At 39.4% G+C, this 17,404-nt stretch overlaps 1 protein-coding gene across 4 annotated transcripts in view; it reads right to left on the reverse strand.

Annotated features, from left to right (window-relative positions):
* Positions 1 to 6,101: 6,101 nt before the first annotated feature.
* Positions 6,102 to 17,404, reverse strand: part of SRGAP1 (SLIT-ROBO Rho GTPase activating protein 1) — a 143,446-nt gene continuing 132,143 nt past the window's right edge. For 3 of the 4 annotated variants that reach the window (XM_048499492.1, XM_048499495.1, XM_048499494.1), the window contains 3 exons: positions 16,556 to 16,690; positions 14,863 to 15,208; positions 6,102 to 9,819 (listed from right to left, as the gene is read on the reverse strand). In XM_048499492.1, coding sequence (XP_048355449.1) covers positions 9,442 to 9,819; positions 14,863 to 15,208; positions 16,556 to 16,690 — 859 coding nt within the window. In that variant the 3' untranslated portion in view covers positions 6,102 to 9,441. Of the gene's footprint in view, positions 9,820 to 10,003; positions 10,110 to 14,862; positions 15,209 to 16,555; positions 16,691 to 17,404 lie in introns of all 4 variants that reach the window. The other variant, XM_048499496.1, reaches the window with a different exon arrangement.

Consider the following 17,404-nt stretch of genomic DNA (forward strand, 5'->3'; position numbering starts at 1 on the left):
CGAGAGCTTAGGTTTAAGGGATTGGGGGATTCTCTAGTTTTAACTATACACAATCAAGTTAGTTAACTTTAAAGGGAAACAAAGGTGGCTAGCCACTTTTGAAGTTTATACCTTTAAAGTTTAAATCCTCCAAATGAGAATGCCGAATATCTATTCAACATTCTGAGCTATTTGGATCCGCTTTTATCAGCCCTGCTTGTGTTCGGGGCTGATAAAAGCCGGAAAAAGAAGAATTTAGCTTTTTTCAGTGTTTTTAAACATTTGGATATACTGAAGCCTATACAGATGATCAATTTCTGGTATTAGTTTAGTATTAAGTACAATATCAACATTTCACTGTCAAATTAATACTTATTGCTAGTTCAATACAATGTGAGAAAGACATTTCACTTTAAAGTCACATTATAATCTTTTTTTTTTTTTTGCATTTTCACCACCTCCTAAGAAAACAGGTGTGTGGGCCAAGCTGGGGTTTGCACCTGAATGGAGATTGAACAAATGGTGAATGGTATGAACCCTTATTAGTAAAATAACTTCAAATTAAACATATTGTACTTCACTTCTTAAAAATTACAGTTATTTAAGATTGAAATCCTTATTTTTGAATTTTTAAAGGAGATTCATGATATTAGAGAACTGGTTAAATCTAAAGGAAAAATAGTTTCCAACCATATTAGCTTTTCTGGTTCCAGAAGGAGGAAGAGTGCCCCTATTGACCCCTCTGTGCAGGAGATTATGGGAGCCATGTGGACAAAACAACCCATTGGATTGGGAACTGAACTGAAAAGAGGGATTGCGCATCTTTCCGGTTCCTTGACCAATGGAAAAGTTGGTAGGATCCAACCCATACCTTTTAATTTCCTTAAGAAATGGGAGAAAGATCTGTCCAGGACAAAGAGAAGAAACTGATTTGAATGAAATTCTCTCCTAATCTAACATCAACTGGTCTAAGAGAGTGTGCTTATCAAACTCCGCTTCAGTAGTACCTAATAAATTGAGTTGTTTATAGAAAAATTATTGTGTAAGAGCTTGCACCACTTTTTCACAAATATTTTGGGCTTGCCTTGTCATAAGAAACTTTTAGAAATAAATACTTCAGTTGATTAAAGACATATATGCATGAGGTAATCTAACTAAAATTAATTGATTGGGGTGTTTGAAATGAAAAAAATAATCTGTTTGTAATATTTGGGACAATAAGTTCTAAATGTTTGTTTGGTTTGATGCCTTCTCTGTTTTTTAAAAAATTAAAATGGTCATCTCTCAGTGTCAAAGCAGATTATGCGCATATATGGGAGAGCTTAGCTAACTTTTGTCTTTGTTCCTATACTATAGTCTAGTAGTGTGGCAACAGTGCCATCCTAAGCAGACTTACTTCATTCTAAGTGTATATCTCAATGGATCTAGAAGGGTATAATAACTGTGGTTTGGATGGTACTATAAGTCACATGAATGACTTCCATCCCATCTACGATTACCGTAGAACTCCATGTGCCAGGGATCTAAGGATCTGCAAACAAAACTTTCTTTGATCTCTTAAGGGACTACTGAAAAGCATTATTTTTATAAATTATTTTCATAATTAATTATTCAGATGCTTTACTCTTGCCAAATGGTTTTTCTGCTCCAGCATCTGTCTAAATAAGAAGTGATCACTTTCAGAGAAGTCTAACTCATTTAACAAATGGCACTGTTTTTTAGAGTATTGCTTAACCAGTATTTGCTAGAAGATAACAATATTCAGTTGGTTACTATGGTAATGGACATACTAGTTGCCATGGTGCCCAAGTACTTTTTTATCAATTTCCTTGGAGACAGCAACATGCAGGCAGTTTTGAAATGTAATCATATTGCACAGAAATGCATGATAGTCTAGACATGAACACTTTCCTGGGAGTTAGCCCCTCGAATAAAATGGAACTTATTTCACTGTAGACCTGCCTAAGCTCATCTCCTAAATAAATGCACCTTTTGCGTCAAGTGTGGGACACAATACAAAGGACGGACTAAAAAATAATACACAACTTTTTGTTTCTGAACTCTTCATTTACTCTGTTGCCAAATATATAATTTCTTCATGCAGTGAGCACATTCAATTCTTCCTCCCCATCAAAAGCTCTAGTTTGTCTTCTGTCATGCTTTGGCAACTTCTCATGGTTTCTTATCACATCTGAATCACCTTATTTCTGCTCAGACCATGTGTTTCAAAATTATTTACCTCTCTCTTTTTTTTTGGTAAACATAAAAAGAGAATGCAGGTAATCTGGGTGTGCTTCTTTGGTCATTTTGCCAGGTCAGCAGCAGTGAAATTTGCTAGAAGATTTAGGGTGGGCAGCAGAAATGTTGACAACTTTGTTAGGCTTCTTTTCTGTTGCAGTGGATCTGCCGGGGCAAAAAACCTTCAACAGACACCATTGTAATGTTTTGCTAAGATCCTTGATGCATCAGTCGTAGAAGATTCATAGAAGATTCAAAGAAAAACTAACGAAAGGTAGGTCATAAGAATGTATTATTTTTATCAACTGTAAAATGTGTCACGTCTGTATGTTGTAGCTTATTTTCCACAAAATAATGTAATCTTATTGAAATCAGTTATACCCCAGTTGAAATATACTAATTGTGCTTTTCTTTTTTAATTTTACTGATCACAGTGTTGTTGTTGTTGTTTATATATTGGAAACTGTTCTTAATGTTAATGTGTAGATTCTGTTAATAACCCTGGCTCTTGTTAGAAATGTTGGGATCTTCCTCATCTGATTTTTTTCCTGATAAAGTAATAGATATCAGTTGAATAACTTGGAGAGCAATTCTAAGCAAGTCTACTCAGAATAGTATTTAAGTCTATTTGATGGTGCTTACTTCTACTCAGAATAGTATTTAAGTCTATTTGATGGTGCTTACTTCCAGGAAAGCATTCCTAGAATTACAGTTTGTGTCACACGAGTGCATGCACACATACCCATGTGTTCTGTGTAGGGACACTGCTCTTGGATTAAATTCCTTTGGAAGAAAACCACAACCAAAAGGAAGCTTGTGGCAACTGAGACTGATAGATCTTTTGAAGGGATTATTAAATCCAGAAGCCTCCAGAAGCCAAATCTGCTAACCTCTTAAGGTTCCACAATACTCTTTATTTTATTTTATTTTTTGCAGAAAGAAATAAGCCTGGCTATTCCTGGTGATTTTGCATAAAAGAGCCCTGGAAACTGTCTCCATTGAACTGAGTTTTCATTCACAAAATCTTATACCTTGAACATTTTTGTTGGTTTCTAAGGACTTGTATTTGTGTTTGCAGTACTGTTTATTTGTAATATTCTATGTATAAAATATACAAGTAAAGCATAATCAGAAGCACAGAGGAATTCCCATAAGATGATCTGCCTTCCGAGAGTAAGAGTCAGCGAGAGAGAAAAACCCCATCTCAAAGCATTTATTTTAGCCAAGTTGCAGTTCAATCTATGTTTGTGTCTTGTCTCTTCTCCATCCAAACTGCTGTTGCATCTTTCTGTCATCCCCCCACTTCCATGTCTTCTTCCCTCAGCTGGGCAAGGAGAGCTTTCACGTCCTCCAAGCTCTGAATCCAGATATCAGGTAGCCATTTGCAGACTACCAACTCCCATTGAGGAAAGGTCCACAGCCGTAAAAGGTCATTCACATTCTTTTGTCACAGGACATAACTCCAGTCCCTTTAGGCCAAATTACTCATAGATGCCATGTTTTCCCCAAAATAAGACAGTGTCTTATATTAATTTTTGCTCCCCAAGATGCGCTATGTCTTATTTTCAGGGGATGTCTTATTTTTCCGCTTCACAGCTGCATGCTCTGGTGTTCTGTTTGACGGGCATGCTTCCAAACAAAAACTTTGCTACATCTTTATATTTAGCACTTCAGCAAAACCTCTACTATGTCTTATTCTCTGGGGATATCTTATTTTCGGGGAAACAGGGTAGTAAATGCACAACATTATTTGATTTTAACAAAGAGTGAAAGTATTCTGTATTCACAAGCCGGCATTTGCCTGAAACTAGCCTCATATGTAATAAGAACCGTTTTGTATTTGTTAAACATTGAAGCAAGGACTGGAGTCTTGTTAAAATGCAAGAGGACATACAGACTAGATCTAAGATGGGAAAGAAAGGTGGAATGGTATGTTGTATCCTAGCCATCAAGATTCAGGGCTGAACTGAAGGGCAGAAAAACAACTCCAGAAACAAAATATTTTATTTTTGGAGACACAGCTAAAGTGTAATATGCATAAGAAATTAACAAGCTACAAGCAATACAATGCACCAAATTTCTTGTTTTTCTATTTTATAGTCTAATAGCTAAGTTGACCAAATCTTAAGACTGGAACGATCTGTGAATGGGCAAGACAGATCTTTCACAAACCTGAAAGACTTCCTCGGTTTGCAGAAAAATGTGAAATACCACCCCCATGGGTGACATTTGAGGGGGACAGGGTTCTCCAAGTTATTTTTATTTTCCATAGATTGTGTGAGTGATGGGTTCACTGTGAGATAGTATAAAGCTGGAATTCACTTAATTCAGTGCAATATTTTAATTGGAATGGAGCAATAAAAATGATAGGTGAACATTGTACTTGTCATGGGTCAGCATTTATCAGTTGTTGCCTATGTTCATTATGCCTAGAACAGCTAAATGCAGTTTCTTAATTTTATTTTCGCACAGTTGTAAGATTGTATTGTCGAAGGCTTTCATGGCTGGAATCACTGAGGTGTTGTGAGGTTTCCGGGCTGTATGGCTGTGTTCCAGTAGCATTTCCTCCTGACGTTTCACCTGCATCTGTGGCTGGCACCTTCAGAGGATCTGATGGTAATAAAGCAAGTGGAGTATATATACCTGTGGACCCACCCTGGACATTCAACAGGTATATATACTCCACTTGCTTTACTACCATCAGGTCCTCTGAAGATGCCAGCCACAGATGCAGGCAAAACGTCAGGAGAAAATGCTACTGGAACATGGCCATACAGCCCGGAAAACCCACAACACCCCAGTTGTAAGACTGTCTGGAAAAGGCATTGTATTCTACAAGTCATAAATAGCAACATGAGTCCATGAGCTACATCCACTATGCGGTTATAGAAGAGCTTGAATAGGAGTACAGGGTGGAATTTGACTGCATTGCTTTATGTATAAAGAACCTGAAGCCAAGTATTCCAACTCATGTTGAACATTGTTTTCTATTACTAGCATGTGGTTTAAGATCGTAATTGTCTCTTCATTTTGGGTGATATTCCATTTCAGTCTTTGTTCAAAATCTTTTGCAAGATTACTTTGGATTGAATGTGATGCTCCTTCAGAGAATCCTAAAGGTGGAGTTTGGTTTTCATTTGGTGCATATTTTCATGGAATCCCACCCACTATGCAAAGGACATCTATACTAGCAAGTCTGGTAAGAGGATGACTTTTAAAAGAGGCATAATTATGGAAAATAATTGGACATTGTTATTATCTTTGAGCAAGATGAATTTTGGTTTCCTACACATGGCAGATAGTTACATGCAGTAACTTGTACGTATGAAGCGTATCGTGAATGTTTCCAACACAAGTATATCAATCCCAGCCAAATAAGTAGGATTAAGCTGGGCTACATATATATGGCAGAATTATTATTATTATTTATTAGATTTGATAACCCGCTCACCCCCAAAGGGCTCTGAATTGGTACTTGTGCTGAACATAGTGTCTTTTGTATATGATATTGCCAGCTTCACATGCCATAACGAACAAGATCCGGACCAATGGGTTCTGATTTGCTGTTTCAGTTTCATGCTTCTGGAATATATTATACCCTCCTATATGGATGGCTTTGAAATGAGGAGTTTGTTTAGTTTGGGTATGATCAGTGAAAGGAGAACTGTATCTACTTTATTTTGTACTAACTGGCAGAAGCAGGTTTAGAACTTAGGACAGAACTTAGGACAGAGGTTGTGAAAAGAAAGGACTGCAGAGTAAATCAATATGAACTGGATCTTATTTAGTGAGTAGAGAAAAGATCTTTGGAAGATGCACATACCAAAACAAATAAACTACCCCTCCCCAAACCTCTGCATACCATTAAAACAAAACAAGACACAGACAGAACTATTGTTTTTTATTATAAAGTTACACTATGAGAAACAAATCTGAATGTATATTGAAGCCTGTAATGGTACATGCCCAAAATGTACAGTACTATATATAAAAGTGCATTGTCACAACAGCTTAACAGTACATTTGCTCTCCCTTGTGGACTGTGCAATATTAATCTTCCTGTTCTTCGAGAATGGGAAGGAATGCAATGAGATTGCAGCCATTAGGAAAGCAGCAGAAAATGAAATGGGAATGCAACAGTACAAAAGAAAGGCTAAAGCTCCTCTAAAAATGTAAAGGCACTTTCACATGTACATACTACAGATGTACATTGACACAATTAGGTAAACAGTCAACAAGCAGGAAGCTACCAGCACTGCAATCTATCAAACTGACAGTCAAGGACAATACTGATTCAATTAGGTGCACAGGCATTTCCCCTTTACTAAACCTGTAGCTGTATCAGTCTTTCCCATTACATATCCATTCACTATACTTGAAATTGCTATAATAAAACCATCAAACTACACATTTTTAACTCTGGCAAATGCTCTAAGTGGGAAGCATTCACTGTTTCTAATGTTTTCTTCACTAAACAATTTCTAACATAAGCAATATGGAGGCCAGTAGGATTATTCAGTTGTACAAAATTCCTTATGCAATTTCAAGACATGGGTACCCATCTCCTTTATGCTGCACAATATACTACTAGGCTAGAATGAAATCTGACAAGGCTTTTTTTCCATCACTCATTTGTTTGCATTAATTTGGAAAAATAATTCCTAGCTTTCTATGAGTGAATGCAATGCTCAGAATGCTTACTGTTATAAAAAAAATATCTCATGATAGAGCATGGACCTTGGTTAAATCTCCAAGGTGCAGTTAAGAGAAATGTGACAAAGTTTCTTTACACTTTGGTGAACACAAGATTTTTCCTGCAGCAGACAAACCAATTGAGTTGGAAGTTTCTGTTTAGATGTAAATAATTTCATTTGGTTGCCAAATGGAATCTTTTTAATACCACCCAGTAGATTTAGTTTGAAATTCCAACAACCACTCACCTACGTATATGATACAAGTAAGAACTGCCTCCTGGAGACTAGCCAGGGAAGACTACAAAGAAGCATGGCTATGCAAACTAGTACACATTTTTATGAGAATGCACCTTTTGTGAAATTCTTTTACAGAATAATATTTATTAACTTACAACAATCTTGTGAGAAAGATTACGCTAAGAAATAATAGCTGATCCAACATCATCAAATAGTTTATGTCAACAGTGGGGATGTGAACTCCAAAGTTTCCCTGGCCCTAGTCAATATTTAGATGCTGCATCAACACTGGCTTAAATGACTTTGCCACACCAGGTTTCACAGGATTTTAGCCTTTCCATTGGCCTACCTATAAACAGCAATAGGAGAAACTGTGCAATCCAAAGGGGGATGGGGAGCAAAACTGCAGTGGAAGCAGTGGAGAGTTGTGTCAGCACCCATGCCACCAGTGCTGTGCAAAGTATCATGGACACTGGCACAGAAGGACTTACCTCAGCAGCTGACGGCTGCAGCACCCAAACCTGGTAGTTTGGACTTGCGCCAGTGGGCATCCACTACAACTGCCTCCGCCAGCATGGGGGCTGGGGGAATTCCAGGGGTTGAGCCGACTTTAGTGGCTTCCAAAGGACCTTTAGCTCAGGAACACTCACAATGCTGACAGCTGACTTATGCCACCAAAAATTGTAGCATGCATCAGTGTTGCCAATGGGATTTTTCAGGCAGCCAAGTTTTAAGAAACTTTTCCCTCCCTCCTGTGCCACCTGAAACTCCATTGGAGGGGCAGTTCTACCATCCCATCCGTTGCATTGGGCTGTAAATCAGTCCCAAATAATAACATTAGGCTCCAATGCTTTTGGAACGTTACATACTAATCAATCTGGTCACTAGACCTCAATTTATATGAAGGAACCAAATGAATACATTCAGTTAGAAGAACAGCAAGTCTCCTCATGTGACACATGCTATGAAAAAGGAAATTCCTTATTTATATTCTGTTCAGAGTGCATATATAGATGTCAGTTGAATCTCTCCACCCCTACTTTTTCGAAGTGTTTACACTCAAAATGTAATATTCATATGATATCCATTAAGTGGCTGATAGTAATATATAATACATTCTTCTGTTGAATGAAGGTGACCTTATAAAAACATTCACATCAATGATATGGCTTAGTGTTAATCTTTGCAAAATAGTGGTAAAGTAAATTCACATATAATGACACTGAAGATTCTTACTGTGAAACTCTATGCAACTTGAATGCTTTCCTTTGTATATAACACACAGATGAAGAAAGGTACTGACATCTTTTGGAAAAAGAAAAGAGGTACAGTAGCTTTTATTCAGATTGTAAAGTAGAAAACAACAGCTCGGCCTATGAACAACCTCTTGCTTTAACAGAAATAATTATTCCAGTTTAGAAATAAATTCATTTTAGTAAACAAACTCCAGAAACACATTTTTGCAATGTAGAATCTAGCAATTTCAAACTATGGGCATCACAATCTGAAACATTTTCATCCCAAGTCTGAAAAGCAATTAGTCCAAGGAATGTGCTGTTAAAAATAATGGTTCAGCTACAGCTTTCTATTTGCAGAAACAGTTGGTTCAGGATTGTAAACAAGTTTTGCAGTGAATTGTTTGAGACATATTGGTGACTGAAAAATCTAGCAGTATTGCAAAAAACTATGTGTAACCATTAGAAATTCTAGCAATAATCTTTAACTGATCTACAACAGTTATCTAGATCAGTGTCAGATGCAAATTCTAAAATTCCCTCTTATTCAGCCTGGGGCTATGAACACTGTCAACATCCTCACCCACTATTTAAAAGGAAGCATAATAATGATTCCATGTCCTCTAGTCACTTCCTATAGGTTACTCAACAGTTCCCAGGTGCCAGCCTTCTTCTTCATGTCAGAAACAGTAACACAAAAGTATACTAATCCATTAATGAATCTCGTTCAAGTAACCATTTATCAAGATTCCTTTAAGAAGTCTAAAAACTATAGTAGTAAATTATTGTACTATGTGGGATGCTGGCTGTGACCTGTGGTGTCTTCATTAGACAATGAGAAGTTCAAGTAAAAGTTTTAAAATGACAGCTGGAACTGTCCAGTTTAAAACTGGACCCATGTTAAATGTCCATGTTAATGTTGAGATGCTACATTAAAAACAAAACACTTTTCCCCATTACAAACATAAACCAGAAGTGTTATGGAACCACAAGACAGCTTCAAGCAATCCATCCTCTTGGTGGGTCACTCCATGCTTGCTATGTGAGCTGTTTCATCTTTACATGGTGCAGGACTTGTCTGCTGGGCCATGGGATGGAGAGGAAGGGCCTATGCTTGGGTTTGTTTTTGGAAGAACTATGGGTTTTGGCCTAAGCGCAGGTGGCTTCAGCTGGACTCCCATTCTGGGTGCCACCATGGGCTTGAATGTACTCATGGTGTCACTAGAAGAGCTAGTGCTACGTCGAATATGAGACTCAGTGCTTCTTAACATGACATTGTGAACTGGGCTCAATGATTCTGTTGAGGTGGTGCTCGAAGGGAAATTTTTCATTTGTTCCAAGGTATCTAGCACTACATCTGGTGCATGTTTTGCAGAACTCTGACGCTCCAGTTCTCGGAGTTCATTCAAAGCCGTGTTCATTGTTTCTTCAATATCCTGTTCAGAGGGAAAAGCAATTGCTGAAATTCAACAATGAACACCAAAGAAGGTACTGGGAATATGTCTTTATGTGTATCTATTTAGCAAACCAAGGATGATCAATATTATTTAATCATGTAAATACTGTAACACAGATGTACAGCATATGTATGAAACAATTTTTTATTGATTCGTTTTAAACCTTGTAACTGGTTAATTACACATAAGTTCATTGAAGGTTACTGAAGTCTTTTAATTTTGACATTTTGGTTGCTATCACATGGGGATAATTGTATTTTCAGAGGCATCTGCAACAAAAATGAAGCATCCACACTGGGTGATTCTAATGTTTTGTATCCCCATTCCCTTGTGCCCCTCATTCCAATCCTCTCTTGTGCCATCAGAGATCTTTTTTATTACCTTCTAAAAAAAAGGTAATGGGTACAGCATTAACTACAATATATCTACTACTGATTTTTTTTAAAAAAAGCTGTCAATATACTCATCCAGTGGTAACAGTGGTGGATGAGGAGTGGTGTATATGAAAGAATGGGAAATAGTAGCACATGTGGGTAGGAAGAGTTCAGAAGTTCGTGTCTTCTGATCCACATGGGGATTAATTTGCTTTGAATTTGATATTTCCAGAGCAGGTTGTGGAAAGCAGATTGTGGAAACACAGTAAGAAAAGTGGTAAAATGATGGAAGGGGAATGGGAGGAGAATGACATTTCATGGAGGCTCTGAAAACTTTACTGTGATTTGAGAGCCCGAGTTGAGTGTATCATTTATGTGGAAATAGTCTCTGTAAGGAAGCTTATTAAATGGTGAGTTACTAGTCATTCTTGAAATAAAGGCCATGTTTAATATTTCCTTTTTCATACCCTTTTATAGTAACACATCAAAAAGAAAATGCAGCCTCAAAACAGTTTAAAAACTGTGGCTTTAACTCATGACCTTATAATATTGACACCCCCCCCCCATTACCCACTAAACCAGTTCAAGCTTGCAACCCAAAACAGTTTGGAACAGACTCCATGATAAGGAGTGTTTCTGGTTTTACTTTTTCAGAGAACAAACTTACTGGTTTGAGATGGGACAGATACTATACAACAAACACTTCATTTCTAAAACTTTACCATGTGAGCTATAAAAAGCTTAAAGCCAAGGACAAAGCTTGAATAAAAGGTGCTGAGAAGAGAACACAATGAGGTAAATGGGGTCATAGATGCTGCGAACAAGAGAAACTCTGCTGGTTGAGAAAAGGCTGTATTGATGAAGCAGCTTGAAAAAAGGGGAGGAAGCTGGATCATGGCAGAGGGGTGGGGAGGCAGCTCCAGAAGGACAGCAGGAAAGCTTAAGGGGCAGAAGGGGGCAAAGAAGCAAGAGGACCAAGAGGTGCCTTATTATTTGAAAAATAGTTTTGCTAAAAAAGAACACCAAGGGTGGAAGCCATTTGGTCATAAAGAGATACAAATAGATTAAACAAGAACAATACCAGGTGTTTCCTGCTTGCTTGAAGCACAATTTCTATGCTTTAGTTCAAAGGCCTCTGGAGAGAATTAAAAAAAAATGTTTCCGTACAACTGCTATACCTTATGCTAGCATCTGTAGCTGAATATTCTGTGATCAATCATTTTTTTCCTATCAAGTCTCAGCTGACTTACGGCAACCCCATAGGGCTTTCAAGACAAAAGATGTCCATAGGTGGTTTGCCAGCCTCTGTATTGCGATCCTAGTATTCCTTGACAGTATCCCATCCACGTACTAACCAGAGCTGAACCGCTTAGCTTCTGAGATCTGATGAGTTTTGACTAGCCTGGGCTATCTAGGTCAGGTCAGTCATGGAGTAAGTAGCCTTGGTGCTGTTGTAAGGGATAGACTTTTTAAAAATAAATAAATAAATAAAGGACATAGGAAGCAGAGAAGGTCTATGGAAATTTTAAAATGTTAGGGAGAAGCTCCATAAAGGGTGAGTTGGTATAAAATGGGGACAGCGACAGATGTGCATTTCAGACTTTTAGAACAGCTAGGTTCTAAGGGTTTCAGAACAATGTTTGTGCAGCTATAAGAAGATATGTACACATGCTCACAGGCATACAAACAGGGCAAAGAGGGAATTAACGTTGCTCAACAGCAGTGTCATCACTGGTACTGTCAAATAGTAGCCATGAGACTTAGGCTGTTTCTGCACGGCTTCTTGAGCATAGTTGACACCGGCATAGTTGATGCTGGTGCACCCCCTAGGACTGTTTGCACGGTGCCCTGCAAATGGCCCTGGTACCCCAGTTGTCCACGGGGCCACGTTTGCATGGGCACACCGGCGCAGATCCCTCTTACCTTGTCTCCTGGCTGTCACTGCACTGGGGAGGCCAGTGGACATGCCCCCGTGGCGATGGCAACGCCTCCAGGGCCAAAGGCAAGGAGGCGTGTCCCTTGGCCTCTCCAGAGCAATAGCGGCTGGGGAACAAGGTAAGAGGGATCTGCGCCAGTGTGAGGAAACTGCCATATTCCACCTGGTGCCATTCGCTCGGCACCGAATGGAAGCCGGCATTTCCCAAAAGACTCACTCATTGAATGAGTCCGAAAAACGCCACGGGGGGGGGGGGGGGGAAGCCCCGCTGCTCTGCAGCAGCAGTAGCTGTGCAATCTTCTCCCCCACAACGGCATTTTTACCAGCCACACACCAGTCTAAATGGGCCATGCAGAAATGGCCTTACATAGCCACAGCCTTCGCAATGACAATAGACGCACAGTTGGAAATGAACTATATTTTGTCCTACTAGCAGTTTGCTGGGAAAATGCAACATCTCCACCAACAACAGTGTTCACTTAGGTCAAGCTTCTGAATTCTATGCAAAGTAGGAACCACAAGCGTAGCCTGATTACAATATTTGTTGTCCTAAATATGCATAATCTGAGAAGACTGTAACTGCTGACTTTGCAAATTACTATCCCAAACTTCCTAGCAAAGGAGGCTAGAATCTGCTACAAAACAGTTTCAGAAAAGATATTCACAAATAATGTACTAATCAAAGAATGTACACTTTGAAAGAATCTTTTTGCTACATGTTCTGTAATGGGACTATATTTTATGATGCTGATGGTACAAGCTTTGTCAATGTAAAAGTCCAAGTGCAGTTTTTGAGGACTGACTAACACACAATATTGAGGTCACAATGTTACTTTATTAGTTATCTTTGAAGACAAAAATAAGATTGGCAAGGGGTCTCTTTGTATATCTCTAATGTTGGAATTTTGACAGGGCAGAGCCTTTTCAGTAAAGATATCAAGATTCTGGAGTGGTTCTGAGGAGAGGTTGGTTTGCTCCTTCTTTGTTAACTTTTCAGAGGCAGACAGAACTTTTCAGAAGAAACTGTTATTACTGTGTATATTCTGTAGCTTCTATTATCTTCTGCAGACATATTAACTTGTATGCTGCAGTTGTTCCATCATTTCATTTGGATTTTAAATTGGTATGGTTTTAGTTGATTGTTCCCAGCTGCCTTAGGAAATGTACAAACTCAAAAGGTATGATGTAAGAAGAAGTAACAAAAAGAGAACACTTCTCATATAGGGTTACAATCTTAAAAAAGATATGCAAATTAAAAAGAACGAGGGAAGAGCTAAAGAAACATGGATGAAAGGTAGCACTGAATTTAAAAACAAGGATATGTGAAAGCAGATTGGTCTTGAGACCAATATTTGTGGTGGGGCTGTAGGCTCATGGAAGAGCATCTGCTTGTCATTCAGAAGGTCCTGGAGGTCGGAGGGCAGCGTGGGCGGGGCTGCGACGGCCAGCAGGCCGACAACGGGGACACGGTGAGTGGGACGGGGAAGGGGGAAGAGGCGGCTCCGTGCGGAGCCGCCTGCCGCCTGCCGGCCTGTCTGGAGGCCGCCCGCATGCTTCCATGCGAACGGCCTCCGCCTCCACGCCGGCGAGAATTCTGCCGGCGTGGAGGCGCCTCCACGGCCGTGCGGAAACAGCCAAGGAGAAACATGATCATATTTCCAACCAAGTTGAACAGATACAAATAGATACGAGTGTTTTTAGATGGGATCAAGGAAGATCAACTAAATGGCAGTAAAAATGATCATGCATAAGTAAAATAGGAGGATTAATAAGGGTTTCAGTGGTATCTTCCAACTCCTTCATCTGCCTCATATCCAAGCATCGTGCAAAACCACAGAGGACACCTGTGCCAATAATGTCACTGGTCTCAAGTACTCTCTTTGCCTTGCTGGGTCTGAATGACTTTCGGTATATCACAAGCTACAGCCATTACATGTGAATTAGCAAACTAAGCTCTCTCACAAAAAAAAAAACAGAATTGCAATCTATGGTTTAATTATTTAATTTAAAAATTTATACCCACCTTCCCACCCTCATTAGGGCACCCAAGATGCTAACAGATTGAAAACATAATAAAAGCAAAAATTTAAAATCAAAGCTAAATTACACACAAACCCCCCATAAAAGATAAGTTATACACCAAAAAACACAATTAAAGCATAGGGCAGGAAGGAGGGATTATTCAGGTAACGCCAGATGAAATTCACGTTGACCCTGGATTTCACAGGGTACACATAATGGGGAAAGGTTGTCTATAACTATTTTGAGCAAACAAAATAATTATGAACAAACATAATTTGCTGATTTATGTATAATGGCAAAATATGACTGATGCTAAGTGGAAGGTATCAATTGACTCTGAGCTCATGAAATGAAGGATGTGCATGACCTCAGGGATTATTTTTTTTGGTGGCATTTTACTTGAACTATGACAGAGAAAATCATGACAGAAAATCCTCTTTTAGTGTGGCAAGCTATCATAACCAGTCAATCTGGACACAGATAGATATTCTGGCTGCAAAAGTTAAGTTTACTTTGTTGGAACATAAAGTAATAGAAACAGCAATAGCACAAATGGGTCCCCCCAAAATGTGGCAGCCTTTTTAAGGACTGGATATTATCTACCATGGAATATATGTCACAAAAACTCATACTACCACCCTCTTAACACCAACAAAAGCAACCATGCCTAAATTAACAAACAAGGCCCACCTGAGCAATTGACTCTGGGTCCAGTGGTTTGTGGTCATTGAAAACTGGGTATTGGCCAGATGACGTCGATCTCCTAATTGGAGGGCTGTCGATTTTCTTCAGTGACTCATGCCTACTAATGTTGGTCAGACTGCCATGGCCAGGCCTTCGCCTCCTCTCTGGGCTGTCTGTATTGAGGCTGTGGTTTTGAATGACAGCTCGGGAAGTGCTGTGGCTTGCCATACTGGGAGAACCTAACTCCAGCAATGAATTAGCAAGGCTGTGTGGTGGATGAACTGGACAGTGCCCATCAGTGGTCCTGCCAGGACGTCTCCCAGGAAAAGGGAGTTCAGATTTCTTGCGTTGCCTACACAGAAACAGAGGAAAATCATGGGAAATGAAACTAATCTCTACAGAAAGAATTCCTGACATTACACGATCAAAACATTTGCTGATAGAGTGCAATAGTAAGAGAGTGTGAACTGTGAAGTCATTAGGTCCCACATTACCTTCACTTTAAAATCCACTAAGGTGGATTCCAAGCAGCATAATAATTATGGGTTACATCTGTCATTTTTGAATCTGGGTCTATTTTATTCTGTTTTTGTCCGTTGCTAAGGTGCCTATTTTCCATGAAGAAAACAATCCATTTTCTTTCTGCCCCATCGCACAAACCCGCTATCTTTTTGTTACAATGCAAACGTGCAGGCACGAACATCCCATTTTGTCTGCATTCTGATTCACTTTTCCATCACCACAGTCCCTCTTCTGCCCGCTCCCACCCTCTGTTAAGGAAACACTTCCAACTGGTGGGGAATCGACAGCAACCTCAGGAGCCCAAGCAGGACCTCCCCATCCTATTTCTCCAGTGTGGGGAAAAAGTTTAGCGCTTTAAAACCATGACACATGCAAACATGAAGCATACAAACCCACCCCTAAAGTTGTAATATACAAAATAATAAAATTTGTCCAAAAAGGGAGCAGAGCAATACGTCCCATCCATATCCAAAGATGTGCATCTGTCTAGCTACATGCTCTGAGCAAGCAAAAAAATAAAAGGCAAGAAAACATGGCCATTACTCACAATGGCCTCATTTGTTGTTAATCCGTTTCTGCACACATTTGGGTGAAATGGCTCTCACAGTTGCTGCCAAGGGGAAAAACATGCTTGGGGAATGTTTCTGAAATGGTGGGCTATCACACCAGATGGCAGCTCAGCAGAAACAAAACTGACATGATGTAAGGCGGGAGAATGGATGGAGGGGTGGGAAAAATAAAGTTGTTGGGCTCCTGTGCTGTTCCTTGGTAGCGGGTTCAACCTGGGATTGTTCAAAAACATTGCAATTTTGGCATTTTTTGCAAAAGTGGGTTGGCCAATTCCGCTTTGGGGCAGGGACCTGTGTTAAGTACTTCCCCAAACCGTGATATTTCCCTTCGTCAACCCGTTATATTTCTACCATGCAGAATCCACTTAAGTGATCTTGGGCAAGCCACTCAAAACCATTAAGTAATAAAACTGGAATCACTTACATGACTAAGACCACATTTGTGATAAACACTGAGAGTGTATACAATTGAGATACCATGCAGTGATGAAGTCAGTGCTAAGGAAACAGTCTTTCACTATTCAGTTAAATGTTTTTTAAATGTAGTAATCTACTTTGAATCTCAGCATGTAAAGTGGAGTACAAACAAAGAAAGTAAATACATTTACCTTCCTAGGTAGATATCAGAATGACGATCAGTTGGCGAATTCATATCTTTAGATGAAGACTTGTCCTCTGTGGCAGGCCCACTGCTGGCTTCACTATCTCCTTTTTGACTCAGTGTATCTGAGAACGTATCATCCCTGAGTGAAGAAAACACAACATTATGATTGACAAACCAATGTTCTTGAGATGAAAAGAATAATAAGAAGAATAACCCATGACTTTTTCCTTTTTTGCAACCCTTGAGCAGTCTCACTTTCACTACCAACTATTTTAATTATTCTTTTCATAGCCATTCACTGTTAAGGGATGTCTAGCATGAAACTGCCATTGGTGGTGGGGTGGGGAGAGGAGGGAGGAAGCACTCTACAAAGATGATTATCATCACAAATATCATAGTTCACAGTTTGGTTTCTAGTTTCAACTCTCTAAATGCCCCTGGGATTGCACTTTGTATTCCAAATGGCAACCCCAAAAAGTAATGCAATTTCAAATTAGATTAATAGCAGTGTGGATACCTTTAGTAGATAGAAATTTTATTTCCAAAAAATAAGCTCTATTTAAGTATAATGCTGAAAGGACTGTAGAACCAAAAAGTACTATTTCATAATGTCTTGCTCCAACTTCTGTGTGCCAGAGTTCTGTGTGCACAGGAGCTCCAGCATCCTTTCTTCAACAGGCCCAAGGATTTGGGTCTCTGTTTAGGGAGAGAAGTTCAGCTGTACCCCAAGCCCCGCCCCCTGCCTGCCAGTCCTTTATTTTATTTATTTACTGTCTCTCTCCTTGGGAAGGACATCGATCAGGGCGGCCAAGGCAGTTTCAGTACTATGATCATGCCTAAAATTCTATTTTGG

This window comes from Sphaerodactylus townsendi, linkage group LG06 (genome assembly GCF_021028975.2).
Source record: "Sphaerodactylus townsendi isolate TG3544 linkage group LG06, MPM_Stown_v2.3, whole genome shotgun sequence".
Taxonomy (NCBI): domain Eukaryota; kingdom Metazoa; phylum Chordata; class Lepidosauria; order Squamata; family Sphaerodactylidae; genus Sphaerodactylus; species Sphaerodactylus townsendi.